The following is a 24,539-nucleotide window of genomic DNA, read 5'->3' on the forward strand; positions in this document are numbered from 1 at the left end:
AAGGGCTGAATGCCCCTTTTAAATGAAAAGATTGTGGCTGTTAATCTTATCCATGTCCTTCATAATTTTATAAACCTCTAAAAGGTCACCCCTCAACCTCCTACAATCCAGTGAAAAACGTCCCAACCTATTCAGCCTCTTCCTGTAACTCAAACCCATTAGTTCCAGCATCAACCTGGTAAATCTTTTCTGAATCCTCTACAATTTAGTAATATCCTTCCTGTAGCAAGGTGCAATCATGGATGATCTAGCTTGACTACTTTCCTGCACCACCCCACATCCTTAAAGGGGAGGGACTGGCACAGTGGATGAGTTAATCCAGATCCCTAGGCTCATGCTTTTGTGACACAGGTTCTAATCCTCACCACTGCAAACAGTGATAATTCAATTAAATTCAATTTTCAAAACCTCGGCCTTTCACAAAGTAGCAACTGTGTAATGACTGTTGTTACAAGCCCATCAGGTTCAGTAACATCTTTCAGGGAAGGAAATCTGCCATACTTACTTGGTCTGGCCTACATGTCACTCCAAACCCTCTGCAGTGTAGCTGACTCTCAATGACAATGAGGGATGGGCAATAAATGCTGGGCGCAGTCAGTGATGCCTATATCCCGTGAACAAATAAAAGAACTCTTGTGTTTCTGCAAGTCTACCACTTTCTACCTTGAATATTCTCAATGGCTAAGTATCCACAGCTCTCTGCAGTAGAGAATTACAAAGATAGAACATAAACCTGCCAAATACAAGCAATTTCACTGTAAGACAATATTTGCTGGACCGTAACCATGGAACATTCTGAATTATTCAGAATAGTTTTGACAATACATTTAAGAATGAATTGTTACAGATGACTGGGAAAAGGACAGAGGTGAAATGAGTCTTCCCTCCGCCCCTCCACCCAACCCAACCCCACACAACGAACAGTTATGATCCCTTATTTCCCCGACTAAAGCAGACAAGTTATTATTTTCCAAAAAAAAAAAAGGAATGGAGTAAATACTGGGAGAGAAGGGACGTTTTAGCAATTCTGGAAAGAGTGAAAATAGGGCCGGATGGGATAACTAGAATTCTCTGAGAAGCCAGGGAGGAGATTGCAGATCCTTTGGCTTTGATCTTAATGTCGTCATTGTCTATAGGAATAGTGCCAGAAGATTGGAGGATAGCAAATGTTCTCTCCTTGTTCATGGAGGAGAGTAGAGACAGCCCTGGTAATTATAGACCAGTGACCCTTACTTCCGTTGTGGGTAAAGTATTGGAAAACGTTATAAGAGATAGGATTTATAATCATATAGAAAGAAATAAGTTGATTAGGGATAATCAACATAGTTTTGTGAAGGGTAGGTCATGCCTCACAAACCTTATTGAGTTCTTTGAGAGGGTGACCAAACAGGTGGATGAGGGTAAAGTGTTTGATATGGTGTATATGGACTTCAGTAAGGTGATTGATAAGGTTTCTTATGGTAGGCTCTATTGCACAAAATACAGAGGCATGGAATTGAGTGTGATTTAGCGGTTTGTATGAAAAACTGGCTAGCTGAAAGAAGACAGAGGGCTGTGGTTGATGGAAAACGTACATACCGGAGTTCAGTCACTAGTGGTGTACCGCAAATATATGTTTTGGGACCACTGCTGTTTGTCATTTTTATAAATGACCTGAATGAGGGCGTAGAAGGATGAGTTAGTAAATTTGCAAATGACACTAAGGTCAGTGGAGTTGTGGATAGTGATGAAGGATGTTGCTGGTTAAAGAGGGACATAGATAAGCTGATAGCTGGGCTGAGAGGTGGCAAATGGAGTTTAATGCGGAAAAGTGTGAGCTGATTCACTTTGGAAGGAGCAACAGAAATAGAGTACTGGGCTACTAGTAAGATCCTTGGTAGTGTAGATGAACAGAGAGATTCTTGTGTCCATGTGCATAGATCCCTGAAAGTTGACACCCAAGTTGATTGGGTTGTTAAGAAGGCATATGTGTGTTAGCTTTTATTGGCAGAGGGATTGAATTTTGGAGCCTTGAGGTCATGCTGTAGCTGTACAAACCTCTGGTACAGCCGCACTTGGAGTACTGCGTATAGTTCTGGTCACTGCATTATAGCAAGGATGAGAAGGGTTCAGAGGAGATTTACTAGGATGTTGCCTGGTGGAGGGAAGGTCTTATGAAGAAAGGCTGAGGGACTTGAAGTTGTTTTCGTTAGAGAGAAGAAAGTTGAGAGATGATTTAACTGAGACATAAGGTAACCAGAGGATTAGATAGGGTGGACAGTGAGAGCTTTTTTCCTCGAATGGTGATGGCGAGCACAAGGGCACAAAGCTTTAAAGTGAAGGGTGAAAGATGTACGACAGATGTCAGAGGTAGTTTCTTTATTTAGATTAAATTAGATTCCCTACAGCGTGGAAACAGGCTCTTCGGCTCAACAAGCCCACACCGACCCTCCAAAGAGCAACCCACCCAGACCCATTCCCCTACATTTACCCCTTCACCTAACACTACGGGCAATTTAGCATGGCCAATTCACCTAACCTGCACATTTTTGGACTGTGGGTGGAAACCGGAGCATCCAGAGGAAACCCCCGCAGACACGGGGAGAATGTGCAAACTCCACACAGATAGTTGTCTGAGGCGGGAATTGAATCCGGGTCTCTGGCCCTGTGAGGCAGCAGTGCTAACCACTGTGCCACCGTGCTGCCCATTTAGAGAGTAATAGAGGTGTGGAACGCCCTGCCAGCAACAGTAGTAGACCTGCCAACATTAAGGACATTTAAATTGTCATTGGATAAACAAATGGATGAAAATGGAATAGTATAGGTTAGATGGACTTCAGATTGGTTTCACAGGTCAGCGCAACATCGAGGGCCGAAGGACCTGTACAGCACTTTCATGTGCTATGTTCTATGTTTGCAGGTAGATAGAGAAAGAGCAGGTGAGAGAGGTGAGTTGGATAGCAGTATCAAAGAGCTGGCTTCAACATGATGTTCCAAATGCTACCTCTGTGCTGAACTGTTGTGTGATCATTTGTGTGTATTTTTAACCATAAACTGACAGCAATCTATTATCCCATTAGTCCTCTTGTAAGCGTGGCAGGTGCTGCAAACATCTGGCCGAGCAGTCTCACATCTGGAACAGTTCAGCCACCAACAAGCTGTGTGTGCCTGTGCATATGTCTGTGTCTGTATGTTTGCATGGACATCCATCTGTGCACACATATTTGAGTGTGTATCTGTGTGCGTCTTCGTGTGCATGTGTTTTTGTGTGTGCGCGCACGCGTGTGTTTGTGCGAGTGAGAGTGTACGCGTGCGTGTCACTGTATGCATGTGAACTTCAGAGCCCATCTGCCTCAGGGAAGTGTAAGCAGAGACCGGAGAGATAAGGAGAGCTGAACAATGTTCCATCCCGATGGTTAACCCTTCTCCAGTTATCAGGATATCAAAGGCCATATTCCATTTTCATCCGTATGTTTATCCAATGACCATTTAAATGCCCTAAAAATACCTGGTGCCCATGTACAGTATACACGATACCTGCTGCGCTGTGTAGCGTAGATTAGATTCCGTACAGTGTGGAAACAGGCCCTTCGGCCCAACCAGTCCACACCGACCCTCCAAAGAGTAATCCACTCAGACCCATTTCCCTCTGACTAATGCACCTAACACTATGGGCAATTTAGTATGGCCAATTCACCTGACCTGCACATCTTTGGACTGTGGGAGGAAACTGGAGGACCCGGAGGAAACCCACGCAGACACGGGGAGAATGCGTAAATTTCACACAGTCGCCCGAGGCTGGAATCGAACCTGGGACCCTGGTACTATGGGGCAACAGTGCTAAACACTGACCCACCGTGCCGCCCCAGTTACCCGCTGCCCCGTGTAGAGTATATGCAGTTACCCGCTGCCACGTGTACAGTATACGTGGTATCTTTTGCCCTGTGTAGAGTTTATGCAGCTGAAAATGTGTTGCTGGAAAAGCGCAGCAGGTCAGGCAGCATCCAAGGAGCAGGAGAATCGATGTTTCGGGCATGAGCCCTTCTTCAGGAAGTCCAGATTTCCTGAAGAAGGGCTCATGCCCAAAACGTCGATTCTCCTGCTCCTTGGATGCTGCCTGACCTGCTGCGATTTTCCAGCAACACATTTTCACTCTGATCTCCAGCATCTGCAGTCCTCACTTTCTCCTAGAGTTTATGCAGCACCTGGTATACCATGTTGGGATCACAGTCTATGAGTGCGTTTAGTGATAACTGGTTGGTGAGGTGATGCCTGTCATGGTCATTGTGCTGCCGATGGCGCACGGAGACAGGACTCTCTGTGGTGTGGTACTCACCGAGGCATGACTCCCGGGTGACAGAATCTTGTTGCAGCGTTCACATTTCAGACAGAACTTGTGCCAATCCCTTCCCAGCGAGGTCACTTTCTCGGCTGAAACAAGAGCAGTCAGTAAATCGGTCATAGCCTTCGCTCAATTATTCATTCACCAGAACACACATGTTGGGAACACCATCTCTGCTTGGCTCAGGAGCTGGATAGAAAGTGCAGGGAGCCTCCCAGAGCAAATGCGATCTGACCGCATGATGCGCTGTCTGAATAAACCTCTCCCCACCACCCACTCTGTTTTTCTCTCCTCTTTATGCCCTTTTACATCTGACAAAGGAATAGGGGGTGGTCTCATATTCCAGACGATCTAAGAAGAAAAAGACCTGCATTTACATAGCACCTTTAGCAACCTTGAGATGTCCCAAATGTTTCTGCGGCCAATGGAATACTTTCAAAGTATATCGTTGTCCTCAAAGGCAGGTAATGTTGCCAATAAGTACACAACAAGCTCCCAATGAATAACAAGGTGACAATGATCAGATTGCGGGGTTGAGTGATGACTGCTGGCCGGGAGATTTAGCAAGTGTTCTGCCAAAGATTGTAAGAAACTGCAGAGAGTTGTGAACAAAGCCCAGTCCATCAGCCCAATCCAAGCCAACCACTTATCCATTGATTCCGTCTATACTTCTTGCTGTCTTGGAAAGGCAGCCAACATTAGCAAAGACCTCTCCCACCCTGGTTATAATCTCGTCTGTGGGGTAGAAGATACAAAAGTTTATACACATGTAGCAACAGATTCTAGAACAGTTTCTTCCCTGCTATTAATAGACTTCTGAATGGACTCTGAAATTTTAAATTTAATGTTGGTTTCACTCTTTGTGCATCTTCTCTGCAGCCATAACATTGTATTCCTTGCTCTGTTCAATTACCCTAATGCACTTTGTATGGTATGATCTGCCTGTACTGCACACAAACAAAAAACCTTTCACTGTATTTCAGTACATGTGATAATATTAAATCAAATCAAGCCAAATGTTGACAGCAAAGCCTCTTGCCCCCTCTTCTTGCAATGGGATCTTCTCCTTCCACCTCAGGGTCTCAGTTCCATGCTTCAGATGAAGGATGTCTCCAACAGTGCAGCACTCTTTCCCGACTGCACTGCACTATGGACAATGTGGGACTTGAACCCATAAGCTACCTACCAGAAGCAAGAGAGGTGCTAGCAACTGTGCAAAACAGGCTCAAAGGAAGGCAAGAATAGATTTGCTTTTGGAATCCCTTTTCTCCCCATGGGGCAATGCCACATGACCCAGACTGTAAATATTAGAAATTCAAAGCATCTGGAATCAAAGGGAGGTTGGGACAAAAACTTCAGATCTCACTCTCTCTCTCTCTCTTACTCCAATCAATGCCAATGGCTACACTGCATACTGTCCAGTCTTAATTTATCATCACTGAATTCAAAAACCTGTTTTAATCTATTAGCATTAAACCATTTTCTGTGTTATTTGTGTTGCATTAATATTGGATTGTTTGATTTTCCAGCATGAAGAACTCTGACTCCTTAGGAGTACAATATAAAAATAAATTCTGTTCTCCAAATACCCAAGCAGAATATAATTGATACTGTCACAATTATATGTGAACTGTTGGTTATTGTTACAGTAGAAAATATTTCCTCTTGGGAGTCAATCTTCGGCATGACAGACTCCAATTCAATTTCCCTCAGGCTTGTAATCTGACCTTGGCACTGGGTTGAAGATTAATCATTTCATTGTTTAACTTTGATCTTTAGGAACACAACGTTAAAAGGAATCAGATATAGAGCTTTGGGCTAAAGGGATCAAAGGATACGGGAGACAAAGTGGGAACGGGGACTAAGTTAGATAACCAACTTTGAACGCAAGGGAGAGCAAGCTCGAGTGGCCAAATGGCCTACTCCTGCTCCTATCTTCTATGATGATGCAGAGGTTCTTCAAATATGCTGGCCTACACGTTACTGTGGATCCTCTGAAGTATTGAGGAAAGTACTGAGGTTCATAGGCAATTAGGGACATTTTGACCTTGCCTGTTATTCTTTCACAGGATGTGGGAATCAAAGAAAAACAAAGTATATTTTGCCTTTAAAGGACAGACATCGAAGATCTGATGTACTATTTCAAACAACAGCCAGTAACAACGTACTATTTTAGGAGCACAGAAGCCAGACTCTCTGGTTATTTGCTGGTTCTCTCACTTTGGCTGGATAACACTCCTTGTTTATGTGGACATCAAATTCCAATCTGGATCATCTCGCTGGTCACCAGATGCATCAATAGTTTAAAGGATGATTATGAAGGGCTCAGAGGGCCCAAGCATGAAGGTCATAGATACAAACAGCACAGAAAAGGCCCTTCGACCCATCGAGTCTGCACTGATATAACTACCACTAGAAGCACATTAATCCCAACTTCCTGCATTTGTTCCATATCCTTGAATGTTATGATATCTGAACTATCATTTTAAAGTTTGAAAGGTTTTCAGCCTCCACTGCGTTCCTAGGCAGTGCATTCCAGATTGCTACCACCCACTAAGTGGAAATCTTTTCCCCCAAATCCCCTCTGAATCTCCTGCCCCTTACCCTAAAAGTATGCCCCCTTGTGATTGACGCCTGAACCATGGGGAACAGCTGCTCTCTATTCACCCTGTCCATACCCCTCAATGTTATACATCTCAATCATGTTACCCCTCAGTCTTCCTTGCTTTAAAGAAAACAATCCAAGCCTACCTAGTCTCTCCTTCTAGCTCATGACTTCCCCTGACAAAGGACTACTGCTCCAAAAGCTTGTGAATAAACTTGTTGGACTATAACATGATATTGTGTAACTCCTGACTTTAAGAGATTAGAATCAGGATTAGAATTAGAATATGTTACCATCACATTAGCTCAAGGATTAATCAGAAATGCCCCCCATTAAACCATCCCTTGAAATGTTCCAAAGATAAATGATTGTATAAACTAAGTATCTCCCGCCAGCGTGCAGAAACTCACATAGCTCCCTCTCAGAGGAAGCAGCTTTCAGTCCCCAGCTCCTGCTTAATTGATCCCAGCGGAATTTGCAATCCCACCATATCCTGCAGAATTTGCTTACGACAGAGGCTGCCTGCTTCCTGAAGGCATTTGCATTGTGCCCAGAAACTGACGAGACATCGAACTAAAGTCATGTATGATTGCTGTCTTAGGGACATGTACACAATGCTACGACACTATCGTGAAGAGTAGGTGAATTATTATCTGTGTCCTGACTCATATTTATCCCTCAAACCAATGTCGCAAAAACAGATCATCTGGTCATGATCACATTTGAGACAATCAGCACTATAGTTGTGTGATCACCATCAGTGACCAGCTTTCAATTCCAAATTACTCCTGGAATTTTGAACCTCTCTCTCCTCAGACCATTCAGCTGGATTGCGTGATACTAACCCAGTTACATCACCACTATTCTCCATTGCAGGCCTGACCAGCAGTAAAGCACTCTGGACTATCCCAAAGTTGTGAAAAGTCCCATATAGTTCTCTTCTACTTCCTTCTCTAGAGCACTGCTCTGGTAAATCCATGCATTCGGCCTCATCCTGAACTGGTTTCTTTTTCCTCTTGACATTTTCCTTTACCTCTGGTGGTTCACCTACATTAAAATCCATAGAATCCCCACGGTGAAACAGGCCATTTGGCCCAACAGGTCCACAGTGACCCTCCAGACAGTAATCCACCCAGACCCATGCCCCATTACTCTACTTTTCCTCTAACTATCGCACCTAACCTACACATCCCGAACACTATGGGCAATTTAGCATGACCAGTTCACCTAACCTGCACATCTTTGGACTGTGGGAGGAAACAGGAGCCACCTTGCATGACCTCCTTGGCCCTAACCACCTCCTCTTCATATTAGCTGTCTAGCCCCTTTACAACCCAGCCAGAACAGTGCGAGAGCCCCCCCACATCTCTCATGTCCCCGGCTCCAGCTAGTGCCTACCTCTTAGCAACCTCTCACATTGGTCAATTTCTCAGGGGCTTGCTTGCTGCCTCATAACACCAGAGATCCACTCTCAAGCGACTGTGTGGTGTTTTCACTTTCTCCCCATGTCTGCATGGGTTCCTCTGATTTCCTCTCTTAGGCAAAAGGTGGATTGTTAGGTTAGGTGGATTGGCCATTCTGAATTGTCCATAGTGCCTAGGGATGTGTAAGCGAGGTAATCATGATTTGGAGATGCCAGTGTTGGACTGGGGTGTACAAAGTTAAAAATCATACAACACCAGGTTATAGTCCAACAGTTTTAATTGGAAGCACTAGCTTTCGGAGCGACGCTCCTTCATCAGGTGATTGTGGAGCATAAGGTTGTACAATTTATTGCTGTAAGCGTTTGCTATAAATTCTGTGTCTTACAATCTTATACTTCACAACCACTGAAGGAGCACTGCTCTGAAAGCTAGTGTACTATAACCTGGTGTTGTGTGATTTTTAACTAAGCTAGGTAAATTAGCCATGAGAAATGCTTGGTCACAGGGATTCGGTGGGGGTGGGGGTAGATGGTGGTGATGGCGTATCTGGGTGGGATGTACTTTGGAGGGTCGGTGTGGACTCGATGGGCTGAATGGCCTGCTTCCAAACTGTAGGGATTCTCTGACTGGATAAATCTGACCTTCCACCTCTTGCCCAGCCTGAAAAAACGACTATCACCTTGTTTCAAATCCGCACAATCCTCTCACTCTTTCCTGATCAATCTCTCTGACCCCTCTGCATCTCTGGAAATGGCCTATCAGGGAAACCTTTACTCCGAACCCACTGAAACCCACAGCTACAGTTTCTCATACGCCACTTTGTGAAAGGACTCTTTATCCTAATTTCTGTATCTGCAACACATTTGTTCAGACTTGGCTCAGTTGGCTGGTTACTGATTTATGGTGCAGAATGATGCCATCAGTGTGGATTCAATTCTCACACCGGTTGAGGTTATCATGAAGGACTCTTTTTCTCAACCTCTCCCCTCGCCTGAGGCATGGTGACTCTCTGGTTAAACTCATCACCAGCTGTCCCTCTCAAATGAGAGCAGCCATATAGTGTAGTAAGACTATGACGACTTTACCTAACTATCCTGATACATCCTCCCTTTCACATTGACAAGGGATTCTATCCCACCTGGGCTTATTATACCCCATTCTATTTCCCACCTTTCATCTCTCACCTTTTCTCCTCCCTCTGTCCATTACAGGGTTCCCCTTATCCTCACTTCCTTCCGTTTCCATTGTCAATCCTCTGCCATTTGTGTCTTCTCTGGTGTGATGCCATTGCCACTTCTCTCCTGAAGAGACCACTTCCTCTCTGTCTTGCCTTAATCCACTCCACAATCACCTCCCAGTCTGGCCATAACTCCTTCCTAGACCTACAGCAAGGCATGTAACCCCTTCACCAGCGACTACAGCATTTCATTTAAGTGAAACAGTAATTTATTTGTACTTGTTTCAAGTTGATTCACTGTATTGGCAGATTGTGGTCCAGTATATTGACAAAGACCCAGCAGAGGCAGGAAAGACAGAGTCATAGCATCGTAGAACACAAACAAATCCTTCGGTCCAGCTCGTCCATGCCAACCAGATTTCCTAAACTGAACTAGCTCCATTTGCCTGCGTTTCGCTCATATTCATCTACCTGTCCAAAAGTCTTTTAAATGTTGGAATTTCACCTGCGTCTACCACTTCCTATGGAAGCTTTTTGCAATACAAACCATCCTGTGTGAAAAAAGTTGCCCCTCAGGTCCCTTGTAAACTTTCCCCTTTCACCTTAAAATTATGTCCCCTAGTTTTGAACTGCCCTACCATAGGGAAAAGACCTTAGCTATTCAGCTTATCTATATCCCTCATGATTTTATACACCCCAATCCCTTCATCTCCACTGAAAAGAATCCCAGCCTATCCTTATAACTCAGACCCTCTGTTCTTGGCAGTATCCTGGTAAATGTTTTTTGAACCCTCTTCAGCTTAATAATATCCTTCACATAACAGGACAACTAGAACTAGGCCTCGTACTCCAGGAGAGACGTCACCAATATCCTATACAAGAACATTGAACAGTACAGCACAGGAACCAAACAAGACACCAAATTAAACCAATCCCTTCTCTGAATGCCTTTGGACCATATCCCTCCATTCCTTGCATATCCATGAGCTTACCTACAAGTCCCTTAAATGCCCCTATCATATCTGCCTCCACAATCATCCCTGGGAGTGCTTTTCAGACTCCTACCACTCTGCATAAAAAAAACTTGCCCCTCACATCTCCTTTGAACTTTCCACCCGTTACCTTAAATATATGCCTCCTAGTTTTAGGCATTTCAACTCTGGAAAAAAGATTCTGACAGTCAATCCAATCTATGCATCTCATAATTTTTATAGATGTAAGGTTAAAGAAGCAAAAAAATGGAAAGAACTGTGAATACTGGAAATCAGAAACAAATATTGCTGGAAAAACTCAGCAGGTCTGGCAGGATCTTTGGAGAGGGAGAAACAGAGTTAATGTTTCCAGCCCAGTGATCCTTCTTCAGATGGTAGCTAGGAAAGGGTTGGTACACTGTATATGCTGAAGATAGGGTGGGGATGAGGAGTAAACAATAGGTGGAACTGAGAGAGAAAAAGAGAGAAAAGACATCTGGACAAACAAAGGAATGAATAAAGGTCAACCCAGGAAAATGCCCAGCTGCTAATGGGGACAATTAGTGGCTAACAATGGATTGTTTGTGGTAGCAGCATGTGTGATGACAAGGCCTGGTGTGTGTGGGGGGTGGGGGTAAGATCTTTAGAGAAGGTGCTCAGGACCTAAAATTATTGAACTCGACATTGAGCTCTAAAGCTGTCGAGTTCCCAAGTGGAACATGAGATTTTGTTCTTCCAGCTTGTGCTGAGGTTCGCTGGTGCACTGCAGCAAGCCCGAGCCAGACATGTTTGCCAAAGAGTGCAGTGGTGTGACAAAGTGGTTAAAGAAATGATGGCTCTTTACCTGAGAGGGATGGGAGAAGAAGGGCCGGAGACCAGACTGGAGCTGTGGTTAGGCCTGATCACGAAACGGTGTTCAGTTCTTGGCACTGCATTTTCAATGGGGACCTTGGTGATGGCTCTCCACTCCCTGGCAGATGGTGAGACGACAGAAATGGCCCTGGAGACAAACCCTTTCCCTCTTCTTGGCATCAGCAAGAAAGAACCAGGTGAGAAGATTTATTTGTCCCCTCATTTACAAAGCTGATAAATCTTATGGTCACTTGAGGGTCATGACTCACCTCCATTTGCCCCAATTCGGGGAAAATCAGAGCTACAGATTAAGCATGGAGGGGTGGTGGTGGTGGTCCTTGCCTCTGACCCTCTGTTTGCCCAGTGTCCTCTCCATCCATTTTACCACAGGATGGGGTCGAATGACCTCCTCCTAATACTAAGTGCCTTTTCCTTCTTTAATTATTTTAAACAGTAGTGCATGCTGACAGAGTAACTGTCACCATCCCCACAATAACCGCCCAAGATTTCTTTTTGTTTTAAAAATAATCGATGTTTACTTAAAAGTTAAAATATTGTGCCAGGATTTAGTCACCCGTCTTCTAAGAATAGAAGCAGACGCACAGTGTAGAAGGTGGAACGGCAGTGAAATCCACCAGAAATAATGGCAGGAAATAAGGAACTACAGTCGACAACGCTCGAGATTCTACCACTCCCTTGCTATGGAGGGTGTGAATGAGAGTTAAATCAACAGCTCACATCCTGCAACAGAGACAGAGATATACAGGTGGGGGGAGAGAGAGAGAGAGAGACAGAGATAGAGAAAGAAAGAGACTGTGAGACAGAGGTATGGAGACAGTAACAGAAATAAGAGAGACAGTGACAGAGAAAGAGACAGACACACACAGACACAGAGACAGAGAAAGAGAAACAGAGAGACAGAAAGAGAGAAACAAAGACCGAGAGACAGAGAGAATCACAGAGACAGAGGCAGAGAGAGACAGACAGAGAGAAAGAGACAGAAACAGAGAGAGATGTGGTGCAGGCACAGTCTGATCCCACCCTGGGCCTGTGGGATAGGATTGCTGCGGGAGCTCACTGGGAGAGTGAATCCAAATTGGTTTTGCCCCAGCCTATTTAGTGTCTCCCTATAGTTCATGTGCTCCCCCAACACAGCCACAGTCATGGGAGCTATCACCTCTCTCTCACACACACACACACACACGAGAGAAGGTACACCCCAACTCCCTGCTCACATGTTTGTTCCCACTGAGTTATTAACTGGGAGAGAAGAGAGAGACATACATTTCCCTAGCACCAGTCACATCCTCAATACTCCCCCACTGCTGCCAAAGTTGAGTACCACCACCCTATGAATATCTTTGAGAAGTGTAGACTCTGCTGTGATGAAGGAGATTAGCCAGCAACCCGAACTTCTAGAAACTGCAAAGTGAGTCGACCAATCAGTTTTAAGACATAGATAAACTTTCAGCCAGGGAACCATGATTCATCCTGGTCCGATCTGCAAAGGACAGCAGAGGTCTTCGTCTCATTTCCCTTCAGGGGAGCAGCACTCCCTGGATATGGAAATCTCACCCGGAATTGTAGGTTGGAGACCACCCGCCCTCTGAACGGCACTCAAACCAACAACCACCTCATTCAGAGACAAAGAGGGCTGAAATGGTGTCATAGGTAGACAGGGCAGTGAAGGCATTTGGAATGCTTGCCTTCATTAGTCAGAACACTGAGTATAGAAGTTGGGACATCATGTTGCAGCTGTACAGGACATTGGTAAGGCCACATTTGGAATATCTTGTTCAGTTCTAGCCACCCTGTTATAGAAAGGATGTTACTAAGCCAGAAAGGGTGTAAAAAAGACTGACAAGGATGTCATGGAAACTAGACGGTTTAAGTTGGATAGTCTGGGACATTTTTGTCCCCTGAAGCGTACAAGACTGAGCATTACCTTCTAGAGGTTTATAAAATTATGAAGGGGCATAGATAAAGGTGAACAGCCAAGGTCTTTTCCCCAGGGTAAGGGAGTCTAAAACTAGAGGGTATAGGTTTCAGGTGAGTGGGGAAAGATCATGAAGGGAAACGAGGGGCAACTTTTTCACACAGTGGGTGATGCACGTACCAGAGGAAGTGGGAGAGGTGAGTAAAATTACAACATTTAAAAGACATTAGGACAGGTACACAGATAGGAAGGGTTCAGAGAGATATGGGCCGAACACAGGCAAATGGGATTAGTTCAGGTTAGGAAACATGGTCAGCATGGACAAGTTAGATCAAAAGGCCTATTTCTCTAAATCCACTCCCAAAGCTATAGCATGGATTGATTTAGCAGGGATGATTCAAATCAGAGGCCAACCACAGATAAATAAGTCATTGTGTCCCTCCCAGTCTGCCCACTCAGTAATTGTGAACTGCGGCCTCCACTGATTCATGGAGCCTGAAACCTCAGGCATCCATGTTTTTAGAGGAGAGCTGACAAAGGTCAGGGAACTGTCCACTAAGGTTCAGGCCAGATCTCCGGGTCTCTTGTTTGCAGCAATGATAGCTTTCCTTCGAGAGAAGGAACAGGGAGAGCTCAAGTTGACAAGGAGCTGCTTGACATTACTGAGCAAGCTGACAGGGTCTCAGTGTCTGTATGCAAGGTTTAAATTCTAGGCTGCAGAGCTTCAAATGGAATATGTAGACATCTGTCAGAATCTGTCAGCACCTCAGAGGGAAAGAGAGAGAGAAAGAGAGAGAGAGAGGGAGGAATATGGCTTGAGTCAAAATCAGCTAGACGTACAAACCTGTACCTTTAATATTTTACTGAGGCGTGTGAACAGACTAGCTTCAGCAAGAGGACCATGGAGATAACATTAGAAACATACATGTCAGTATCTGTCTGGTTGGGAGTGTGCCTGTCTGTCCGTCCATCTGTCTGCTTGGGGATGTGTGTGTGTCTGTCTGTGGGTGTCTCTCTGCATGGGTGTGCGCAGCCTGAAATAAGTCACAGAGATCTACAGCACAAAACAGGCTCTTCGGCCCACTGAGACTGTGCCAATCAAAACAACCATCTAACTATTCTAATCCCATTTTCCAGCACTTGGCCTATAGCCTTGTTTGCCTTGGCATTGATAGTGTACATTAAATATTTCTTCAATGTTATGAGGGTTTCTGCCTCACTGTCCCATATGGGCAGAGTGTTCCAGGTTCCCACCACCCTCTGGGTGGGATTTCTTTTCCCTCCCTCCAAACCCTCTGCCCCTTACCTTAAATCCATGTCCCCTGGTCATTGATCCCTCCATCAAGGGGAAAGGTTTCTTCCTGTCTACTCTGTCCATGCCCCTCTTAATTCTATCCATCTTAATCATGTCCCCTCTCAATCTCCTCTGCTCTAAGGAGAGCAACCACAGTCTATCGCCTGATGAAGGAGCGACACTCCGAAAGCTAGTGATTAAACCAATTAAACCTGTTGGACTATAACCTGGTGTTGTGTGATTTTTAACTTTGTACATCCCAGTCCGACACCAGCATCTCCAAATCATGACAGTCTATCTAATCTCTCTTCATAACAAACTCTCCAGCCTAGGCACCTCTCCAGTGCAGTCACATCCCTTCTATAATATGGATTCCAGAACTGGACATAATATTCTAACTGTGGCCTAACCAAGGTTTTATACCAATTCCAGCATTTCCTCCCTGCTCTTAAACTCTATGCCTCGGCTAATAAAGGGAAGTATCACTTTGTGATCATAACCACTTTGACTGCCTGTCCTGAGATATGTTAAGAGATTGGTGTAAATGCACAGAGTCCGTGTGATCCTCAGTGCTTCCCAGGATTCCACTGTTCATCATGTATACACTTGCCTTATTAGTCCTGCCCAAGTGCTTCACCTCACATTTATCCAGACTGAATTCCATATGAACACCAGTCAATATCCTCCTGTAATCTGAGGCGATCCTCCACACTATTTACCACCCTACCAACTTTTGTATCATCCACAAATTTACTGATCAGCTCTCCTACAATCGAGGCTAAATGATTTACATAAAGCGCAGGAGGAGGAGAATCGATAAGGGAGTACACAGTACATAACTCCACTTGTGAGCATGTCTGAAAAGTGGGGTGGCGGGGTATGAATACAAGAAATTCTATTTACTAATAAATACTAATACTAACAAATTCGGTCAGGATTGTAGAGAAGCTTCTGAACCCAGAGAATGGTGGGAATGTGGGGCTTACTCCCACATGAGAGTAATGGAAATTACAAGAAAAGAGCCACTAAGGAGCAACTTGTGAAGTACCTGAGGGAAAATGGAATGGTAGGACGAGGATTTGGGGACTTAGTGGTGCAGTGGTAGTATCCCTAGTGTCATAGAGCCGTACAGCACAGAAACAGACCATTTGTCCAATCTGTCTATACTGACCACTTTTCGTAAACTGAACTAGTCCCATTTGCATGCATTTGGTCCATATCCCTTTAAATGATTCCTATCCATGTACCCACCTAAATGTCTTTTAAATGTTGTAATTGTACTCACTTCTACCACTTCCTCTGGCAGCTCATTCCATACATGCACCACCCTCTACATGAAAAAGGTGCCCTTCAGGGCCCTTTCATATCTTTCCCCTCTCACCTTCTGTTTTGGTCTCCCCTACCCTAGGAAAAAGACCTTGGCTATTCAACTTATCTATGCTCCTCATGGTTTTATAAACCTCTAGAAGGTCAACCCTCAGTCTCCTATGCTTCCGGGAAATAAGTCGCAGCCTATCCAGCCTCTCCTTATAACCTCAACTTTCCAGTCTCGATAACATCCTTGTCAATCTTCCTGTGCACCCTTTCCAGTTTAATAACATCCTTCCTATAGCAGGGCGACCACAATTGTAGGCAATATTCCAAACATGGCCTCACCAATGTCTTATACAACTGCAACATGATGTCCCAACCCCTATACTCAGTGCTCTGACCAATGAAGGCCAGTGTGCCAAATGCCTTCTTCATCACCCTGTCTACCTGTGACACCCTTAGTCGAGGCAGTAGGCCTATGTTCCAGATAAAATATCGATGATTGCGGGTTAATGAAAGGGGGATTGATGGGAATGTAAATGCTGGACTAGACCAGATGGCACATTGAACGGTTTCTTGCTGAATGTTTTAAATAATTTGATCAGTTTTGTAAGTGCAATTGTCCAATGCAGCAGGAGATATTCCCAGGGGCATTCTTAGCTGTAAACACACACGCGCACACACATATTCCTGATGAAGGGCTTTTGCTCGAAACATCGATTTCGCTGCTCCTTGGATGCTGCCTGAACTGCTGTGCTCTTCCAGCACCACTAATCCATATACACAGACTGTCAGTCTCCACTACACTCACCCACTCCAACAGTCTGCCCTCAACAGCAGTTGTCTGTGCTCCTTAAAACCCGGCTGCATTCCCACCAGTGGAATTTCTTCCAAATGCCCACCCACAGCTTCTCTCAGGCACAGCTGGCGGGAACCTAATCCTCCCTGGCGCCTGGGTGTGCCCACTCTGATCAGGGACGTCCACCTGGCTACACAGTGCCAAGGGGGTCGGGGGTGTGCATGTGGGGAAACAGGAGAACCGGAACCAATCTAGAGGTTCACTGGGATTAGAGCTCAGATGTAGTGTCCTTTGACACTGTAATCGCTCCTTTTAATGCATGGAGCATGTGGTGTAAGAGACTGTATGGATAAAACAGAGACAGACACACTCCAGGAAAATCCAACAGCAGTTCCTGTCCTGCATTGCTAAAAATAAAAAAAAAGGTTTTGCTTATTTATCCATTCCTATTCAGTTCCTTTTTTAAAATAAGAATAGTCCCAGCCAAACAGATGGGGAAAAATACCAGGAAGGCTAATGTTGAACATTAGAACTGTGAACAATCTCCCTATTCATGTGGTCCAGTGGTTATGTTGTTCGACTAATAATCCAGGGAATGGGAGCCTGAATCCAGCCCTGGCAGTTTGAAAAGCTGAAGTCAATTTAAATGGAAAATTGTGGAGAATAACACACTGGTATCAGTATCCCACAAAGCTGTGGCATTGTCTTACAAATAATCCAACTGGGGTTCCACAGTTGACAAAGCTGGTGGCTGTCACGTGATTGGTTTCTCCTGCACTGGTCCAAGTTTAGATCAGCTTCACAGGTTGTCAATGACATTTAAAAATCTCTATGTCTCCAGACTCCAGTTTGAGGTGATATAGTCGGGACTGATTTGGCTTTCCAGTGGAACTCTTAATAGCTGACCCCGACAATGGAAAACAGCTAGATCTATAGGCTTCATCTGTTCCTATATGAGCTGCTCCTCTCTCCAGCCTATTCCATCTCTCAGACTCCTCCCACTTTTATTGTCCCAGCTCATTCCCACTTCCCAGCTCAAGAACGCAAGGAACGACAGAGTTGCGAACGCAGTCCAGTCCACTGTGCAATCCAGCCTTCCTTCCATGGACTCTGTCTACACCTCCTGCAGCCCAGGAAAGCAGCCAACATAATCAAAGACCCCCCCCAGGGTCTTTATACTCACTTCCAATCTCTTCCGTCAAGAAGACATAATTGTTTGAACACACATACCAACAGATTTAAGAACAACTTCTTCCTCACTATTATCAGACTTATGAATGGATCTCTCATATATTAGGGTTGATTTTTCTGTGCTCCTTCTCTGTCGCTGTAACATTATATTCTGCATTCTGAGAATCGACGTTTCGGGCATAAGCGCTTCTTCAGGAAGAAGGGCTTATGCCCGAATCATTGATTCTCCTGCTCCTTGGATGCTGCCTGACCTGCTGCGCTTTTCCAGCAACACATTGCAGGATCTGCAGTCCTCACTTTCTCCTATTCTGCATTCTGTTCTATTACCCTGTTGTACATATGTAAGGTACGATTTGTCTGGATAGCACGCTTTCACTGTACCTCGGTACACATGACAATAATAAATCAAATCAAATCCCAATCCCAAACACCTCTCCCCTCCGGCCCATTCACTCTCGCCAATACTCGATCCACAATGATGGACTACCACTCTCTCACAAAGCTTCTCCCTCCCTCCCTCCTCTCTCTCTCTCTGTTTTACTTGAATGTCGGCCATACTTCCATCTTATCTTAACTGAACAGTAGCACATTCACCAAGTACTCAAACATGAATTCAGTTGGTGGATTAGTGTCTGTTAGTGACACACTTCCATTGACTCAGAGGGGAAAAATTTAAAAGGAATTTGAGGGGTAACTTTTTCACGCAGAGGGTGGCGCGTGTATGGAACGAGCTACCAGAGGAAGTAATGGAGGAGGGTACAGTTACAATATTTAAAAGGCATCTGGATGGGTACATGATTAGGAAGGGTTTAGAGGGATATGGGCCAAATGCTAGCAAATGGGACTAGTTCAGATCGGGATGTCGGGTGGCATGAATGAGTTGGACCGAAGAATCTTTGCTGTATGAATCTATGACATTATAAGGGGCCCAAAAACGTTCACAGTATTCCAGCTATGGGCTGACAAGTGCCTTACCTAGTTTTAGTAAAATCTCCCTATTTTTATACTCCATTCCCTTTGAAATAAAGGCCAGCAGTCTGTTTGCCCTCCCATTCTTGTCCTCAATAGGTGGCCCACACAGCCCTGACAAAGCCCAATGAAACCTACTGCAGCCCATGAGGCCTCAAGAGTCGAGACATCCCATTTTTCTCCCAATGGTTTCGATCATTTGTGATCCTGATTTCAGCATCTCTTTTAACGTGTCAGATAAACATTATATTGGTATAACTGGAAAATAGAAGAGTGAAGAGATTGTGACACAGACCAAAGTCCTGGGCTATACTCCAATCTTTGTAGTTACTTATTAACAATATCATGAGTGACAATTTAACCATCTCAGAAGCACTGGGTTTTATAAATAATGTGTAAAGCATTCACGGTCTCCAAGGGACTGCAGGCAGTAATCCCAATCCATAGCTCATGCTCAAAATGTTGACTCTCCTGCTCCTCAGATGCTGCCTGACCACTGTGCTTTTTCAGCACCGCACTCTTGACTCTTATCTCCAACATCTGACACCCTCACTTTCTCCATTCCATAATCCAGTCAACATTTTTCACTGGAGTATCTGAAGGTGATCTTATAAAATCACGAGGGGCATAGGTAAAGTAAATAGCAAAGGTTTATCCCCCAGCATAGGGGAGTCCAAACCTAGATGGGTTAAGGTGAGGGGGGAAAGATTTAAAAAGGAACCTGGAAGGCGATGCATATATGGAACAAGCTGCCAGAGGAAGTAGTGGAGACAGGTACCATTACAACATTTGAAAGACATTTGGAAAGGTATGTGGATAGGAAGGACTTAGAGATATAGGCCGAATGATGGCAAATGGGACTAGTTCAGTTTAGGAAATCTGGTCAGCATGGGACGAGTTGGGCTGAAAGATCTGTTTCCGTGCTGTACGACTCTAAGTTCAAAACCATCGACACAGCAGGGAGCAACTGAGTATTTTCGTGGATTCAAGGGCAGTTTATAAAATATCAAGTACCCGAGCAACAGGCATTGAAAGATCATCCCTGTTCTGGCACAATGCGGTCTTGTTTATTCTTTCCCCAGAGGAAATGGAGATGGATAGCAGAGATTCCCAATGGAAATCTGAAAAGCTTGCCAGCTAATAGTCACAAGGAGATGGGATGACAGGTGGGTGATAAAAGACACCCTTGTATTCCTCCCTCCCACACTGACTAACTGCTATGGCAAATCCCTCACTGCAACCATTCCATTTGGCTTCTGTTCCCCTCTGGCTGACACCGTTTAATCAAAAAAACCCAAACATTTTAATATTTTACTGCGCGGATAACATTTGTCAGAACTGCTCCCAAAATAAACCAGCCCTCACAATGAATAATAGGCTGCCATCTCCCCTCACCTTCCACTGTTGCGTGACTCTGCATTGAGCCAAGGATTCTGTTGAACTAAAAGGGCATTCATTCAGAAAGGTTTGGACGGGAGTCAATTCGGTTATAGCCCAGCTGTTGTACTCTGAGAAACCCTGACAGCCCACTCTCTGTCATTAGCAATATCATAATCACATCATTCCCAAGAGCTGTGTAGCTTTCCCTCCCAGTCCCAAAATAATCCTTCATTGTTGCCTCCTCCAAAATCGGGCTATCGCTATTACTTTGCTAGTCTGTTGCCATGACAACCCAGCATAGCCCATCTGCTCCATCCTAACTCTGTCTAGCATTCCTCAGAGATTGCAATCACCCATCCAGTTATTTATAAGAATACCAGATGACAGGAGATTTTAACATTTCAGGACAGCATCCACAAACAACTCTGAATCTGTTTCCTGCTCTTCAAAAAGAATTCATTGCCCTAGGTGGGGGGAGTGCTCAGGATGTACTGTGACTGTGAAAGATGCTGTACCAATGCTAGTTCTTTCCTGCTGCTGGGATTCAAAGCCTCCAGCCCAACGTGCGATGAAAAGAGTGAAGCTCTATATGGCTTACTCATGGAGCAGTAATCATGTCTCTATCCAGCTACAGTCCCACTAAAAATCATCATGAGTTTTCGATTTTTGCGTGGTATCCACTGTTTATTCCATGCAGTGCAACATTTACAGTTTAGTAAAATGTTAAGATGGCTTTTTATTTACTCACGGCGACCTATTGCTGCTACTTTCCATACATCTCTATCTATCCCTTGCTCACACCTTTGGGAAGCATATATTGTGCTTGGAGGGAATACAAGAATAACACCTGGACTTCAGAGGTTAAGTTTGAGGAGAGGAGAGTTTACACAAATTAAGCCTGCTTTCTCTAGAACTTAGGTTAAGGAGTGATCTGATTGAAGTCTTCAACATAGTAACAGGCAAGGACAGGGTTGATAAAAATAAACTATTTCCACCGCTTGGGGGTTCGAGAACGGGGCATAGTCTGAGAATTAGGGCCAGAGTGTTCAGGAGAGATGTTAGGAAACACTTTTACACACAAAGGGTGGGAAATGTTTGGAACTCTCGTCTACAAATGGCATTGGATGCTGGATCAGTTTTTAGTAGATTAATTTTTGTTAAACAAAGATATTAAGGGATATGGGCCAAAGGCAGGTTTATGGAGTTAGACCACAGATCCGCCACAATCTTAGCGAATCGTGGCGGAACAGGCTCTGAATGGCCTACTCCTGATCCTCAAATGTTCTCTGCAGCAAGCTAATGAGTAACTGCAGCAAAGAAGGACAAACACATTCAGCCCTCAGCACAGCAGTGTAGTCAGTCGTATTATCCCTCTCTATCCCCTTAGCCCCACGTGCTGTCCAATTCTTTCTATAAATTTGACCCTGACCTCAGACATTCCACGGCGACTTGCACCAATGAAGTACTTTCGCTCCTAATTCCTATGTTCCTATGACTTCAGGCTCACACCTTGGGAGTGGGGCTTTAACCCATAACCTCCTGACCAGATGGCAGGGAGCCACCGCTGAGAAAAGACCAATAAAAGGATTTTGTCAACATTGACTCAGTGGCCCATCAGCAGATATTTAGGGCGAGAGGAGAAAGATTTATAAAAGGACCTGAGGGGTAAAGGATGGGTTTATGAATAGGAAGGGTTGAGAGGAATATGGGCCAAATGCTGGCAAATGAAACTAGATCAGACTGAGATGTCAGGTCGGTGCAAATGAGTTGGACTCTAAATGCGTGCTAATATATTTCCCAGCAGCCAGGGGTGAAGGTTCAATCGACACTCGCAACCTCCTACTCTCAAGTTGTCTCTCCACCCCGGAGTGCTGCTTTATCCATTATTGGTTTCTGTGATTTACCACTGTAACTAATTGGTCTCATTTCATTTTATAACAAAGGCTGCTTATTTTCATAAAACAGTACAGAAATTCTATAACAGTGTGGAGAAGCTGGCAAGTTATCCTCCCCACATTAATGCCTCAAGTTGTAAAATATCTTCTGATGGGTCATTGAGCAGGTTTGTAAAAAATAAAGCCAAAGGAATATTTTTCCTGTTTTGGTCCCTTGTTCATGGGTGTAGCATGCTAGTTGCTGGCTAGAATGGCTTGAGTTATGTTTCCACAGCTGGACTGCACTAACAAGTATATCAATGCTCACTAAGGTAGAAAGGTCTGCTAAATTAGTGGGTTTCAAATTATTTGCAGGGAGAAATATCTGCAAGCTCGAAGAGCTGTCCAGAAAATAATCCTGTGCCCCAGAGCTCCCCAGCTACTGAAATCCTGAAGAAATCCTACAAATATTCTGCAAATGCTCGTCCTTCCCACCCGAGGGAAAAATCCTCATTTGTCCCCTCTGAAAGTTAGTATGCCGAAGATTGTAGAGTCAGCCAACCTCCACCTCTCAGTGTCTGGGGGACTCAAACCCCTTAACTTTCAGACTCAGAGGTGAGAGCACTACCCACTGAACAGGGGCGGATACCCTGAAAACAAAACAAGCCAGCAATTCTGTCCCGATATCCCCCAACTATTGATGAACTTACTATTGGCAGCAAGCTTTGACAGTGTGCGCTAGCCACTCCAAAAGTGGCCTGGCAACATAAGAATGACTGGATAAAGAGAAAGCACTCTGACATTGGTTCATCAGGGTGATCCATCTCTAGCTATGAGTCTACAACAGAGTGCGTTGTACTGAGGCAACTCCCAGTCAATGGAGAGTTTTAGGAAATACTGGCTCATTGTCACCTCCTGCTCCCAAAGAGGCTACACAGGCCACACCACTCTCAAATTGCTCAGTTACTGGAATGACAAGGAGGAGGAAATGTTAATGTGACATTTGAACGTTTAAATAACACCATGTGGGCTGCCAAAATGCAGGGCGTAGCAGATGATATGAGATAGCCACAATTCTCAGCTTGCCTGCTCAACTGTCTGTACAAGCCTGCTTATTCTGTCATCTCCTATTTGGCCCCTAATGAGTTTGAGTTATTTATTGTCACGTGTATCTCATTACAAAAATACAGTGGAAAGTGTTGTACAGTGTCACCACTCTCTGATGCCATCTTAAAACACAGAAAATTAAACCAAAACACAGAATATAAAGGCAGAAAAATGAGGAAATAAAGCAAGTGTCCAACTTTACAGTACTTCTTGTTAAGGGATATGGGCCAAATGTTGGCAAATGGGACTAGATTAATTTAGGATATGTGGTCAGATTAGACTGAAGGGTCTGTTTCCATACTGTACACCTCTATGACTCTAAGTGCTCTGTCACAGACCATAAGCTTGGTAGCCAGACTCGAGTTCCCTTTGCCATGCCACCCCTGCTGAAACAGAAGCCACCACTCTTCGACGCCATCTCGCTTTCACCAATGCCCTCGCTGGACCTCGCCAATACAAACTGTGGCCCTTTAAGTACTGCTTAATTGGAGTTTGATTTCTCCAATTCCTCCCCCACCTCAAATCCCTCTGGGTCTCCTTTCCTCAGCAGCATCACTAGTCAAGAATCAATCGCTCTTTGTAGAGATTAAGAACACTCACCAAATAAGAAGCAGGGACATGGCAGAATTTGCACTCTTGCAAACGTGTCCAGTGTAATGAATAAAGCATACAGTGTCATCGGCTTTGTTATTAGGGGCATACAGTTCAAGAACAAGGAGGTGATTTTAAATTTGTACAAGGCACTTGCTCGACCTCAGCTGGACTATTATGATGTATAGTTGCAGGTGCCACATTACATGAAGGATGTGAATGCATTGGAGTGCAGAGATGATTTGCAAGGAGGGTTCCAGGAATGAGAAACTTCAGTGGTAAGGACAGATTGAAGAACTTGGGACGGTTCTCCTTACAGAAGGCGACTGAGAGGGAGATTAGATAGAGGTTTCGAAATCACGAGTGGGGGCTGGATAGAGTAGAAAGGGAGAAGCAGTTCCTACTTGTAGAGGGAACAAGAGATTTAAAATAATGCACAAATTAAACAATGAAATTACTTTTTCACTCAGCGAGTAGTTAGGGCATGGAATGTACTGCCTTGAAATATGGTGGAAATGTACAGGTTCAATTGAGGCATTCAAGAGGGGCACTGGATGGTTATTTGGATAGATATGGTGTGCAAGGGATGTGGGGATAAGGCTGGAGATTCACACTGGGGAATAGAAGCGGTGCAGGCACGATGGGCTGAATAGCCTCTTCCTGCACTGTATTAATACATGATTCTACAATCCCACCTGGGTGCGGATCAGTATTATTAAATTAGATTCCCTACAGTC

General features: G+C 44.5%; 1 protein-coding gene across 1 annotated transcript in view; it reads right to left on the bottom strand.

Annotated features, from left to right (window-relative positions):
* The window catches only part of LOC122553880 (cysteine-rich protein 2-like), a 55,417-nt gene that overhangs the window by 25,917 nt on the left and 4,961 nt on the right, over nt 1–24,539 (bottom strand). Inside the window, exon 2 of the mRNA XM_043698337.2 lies at nt 4,316–4,410. Within this exon, the coding sequence (XP_043554272.2) occupies nt 4,316–4,410 (95 nt within the window). The remainder of the gene's footprint in view (nt 1–4,315; nt 4,411–24,539) is intronic.

The sequence above is a fragment of the Chiloscyllium plagiosum genome, unplaced genomic scaffold, assembly GCF_037043375.1.
Source record: "Chiloscyllium plagiosum isolate Xiang-an unplaced genomic scaffold, Cpla_swu_hap1 HiC_scaffold_8, whole genome shotgun sequence".
NCBI lineage: Eukaryota > Metazoa > Chordata > Chondrichthyes > Orectolobiformes > Hemiscylliidae > Chiloscyllium > Chiloscyllium plagiosum.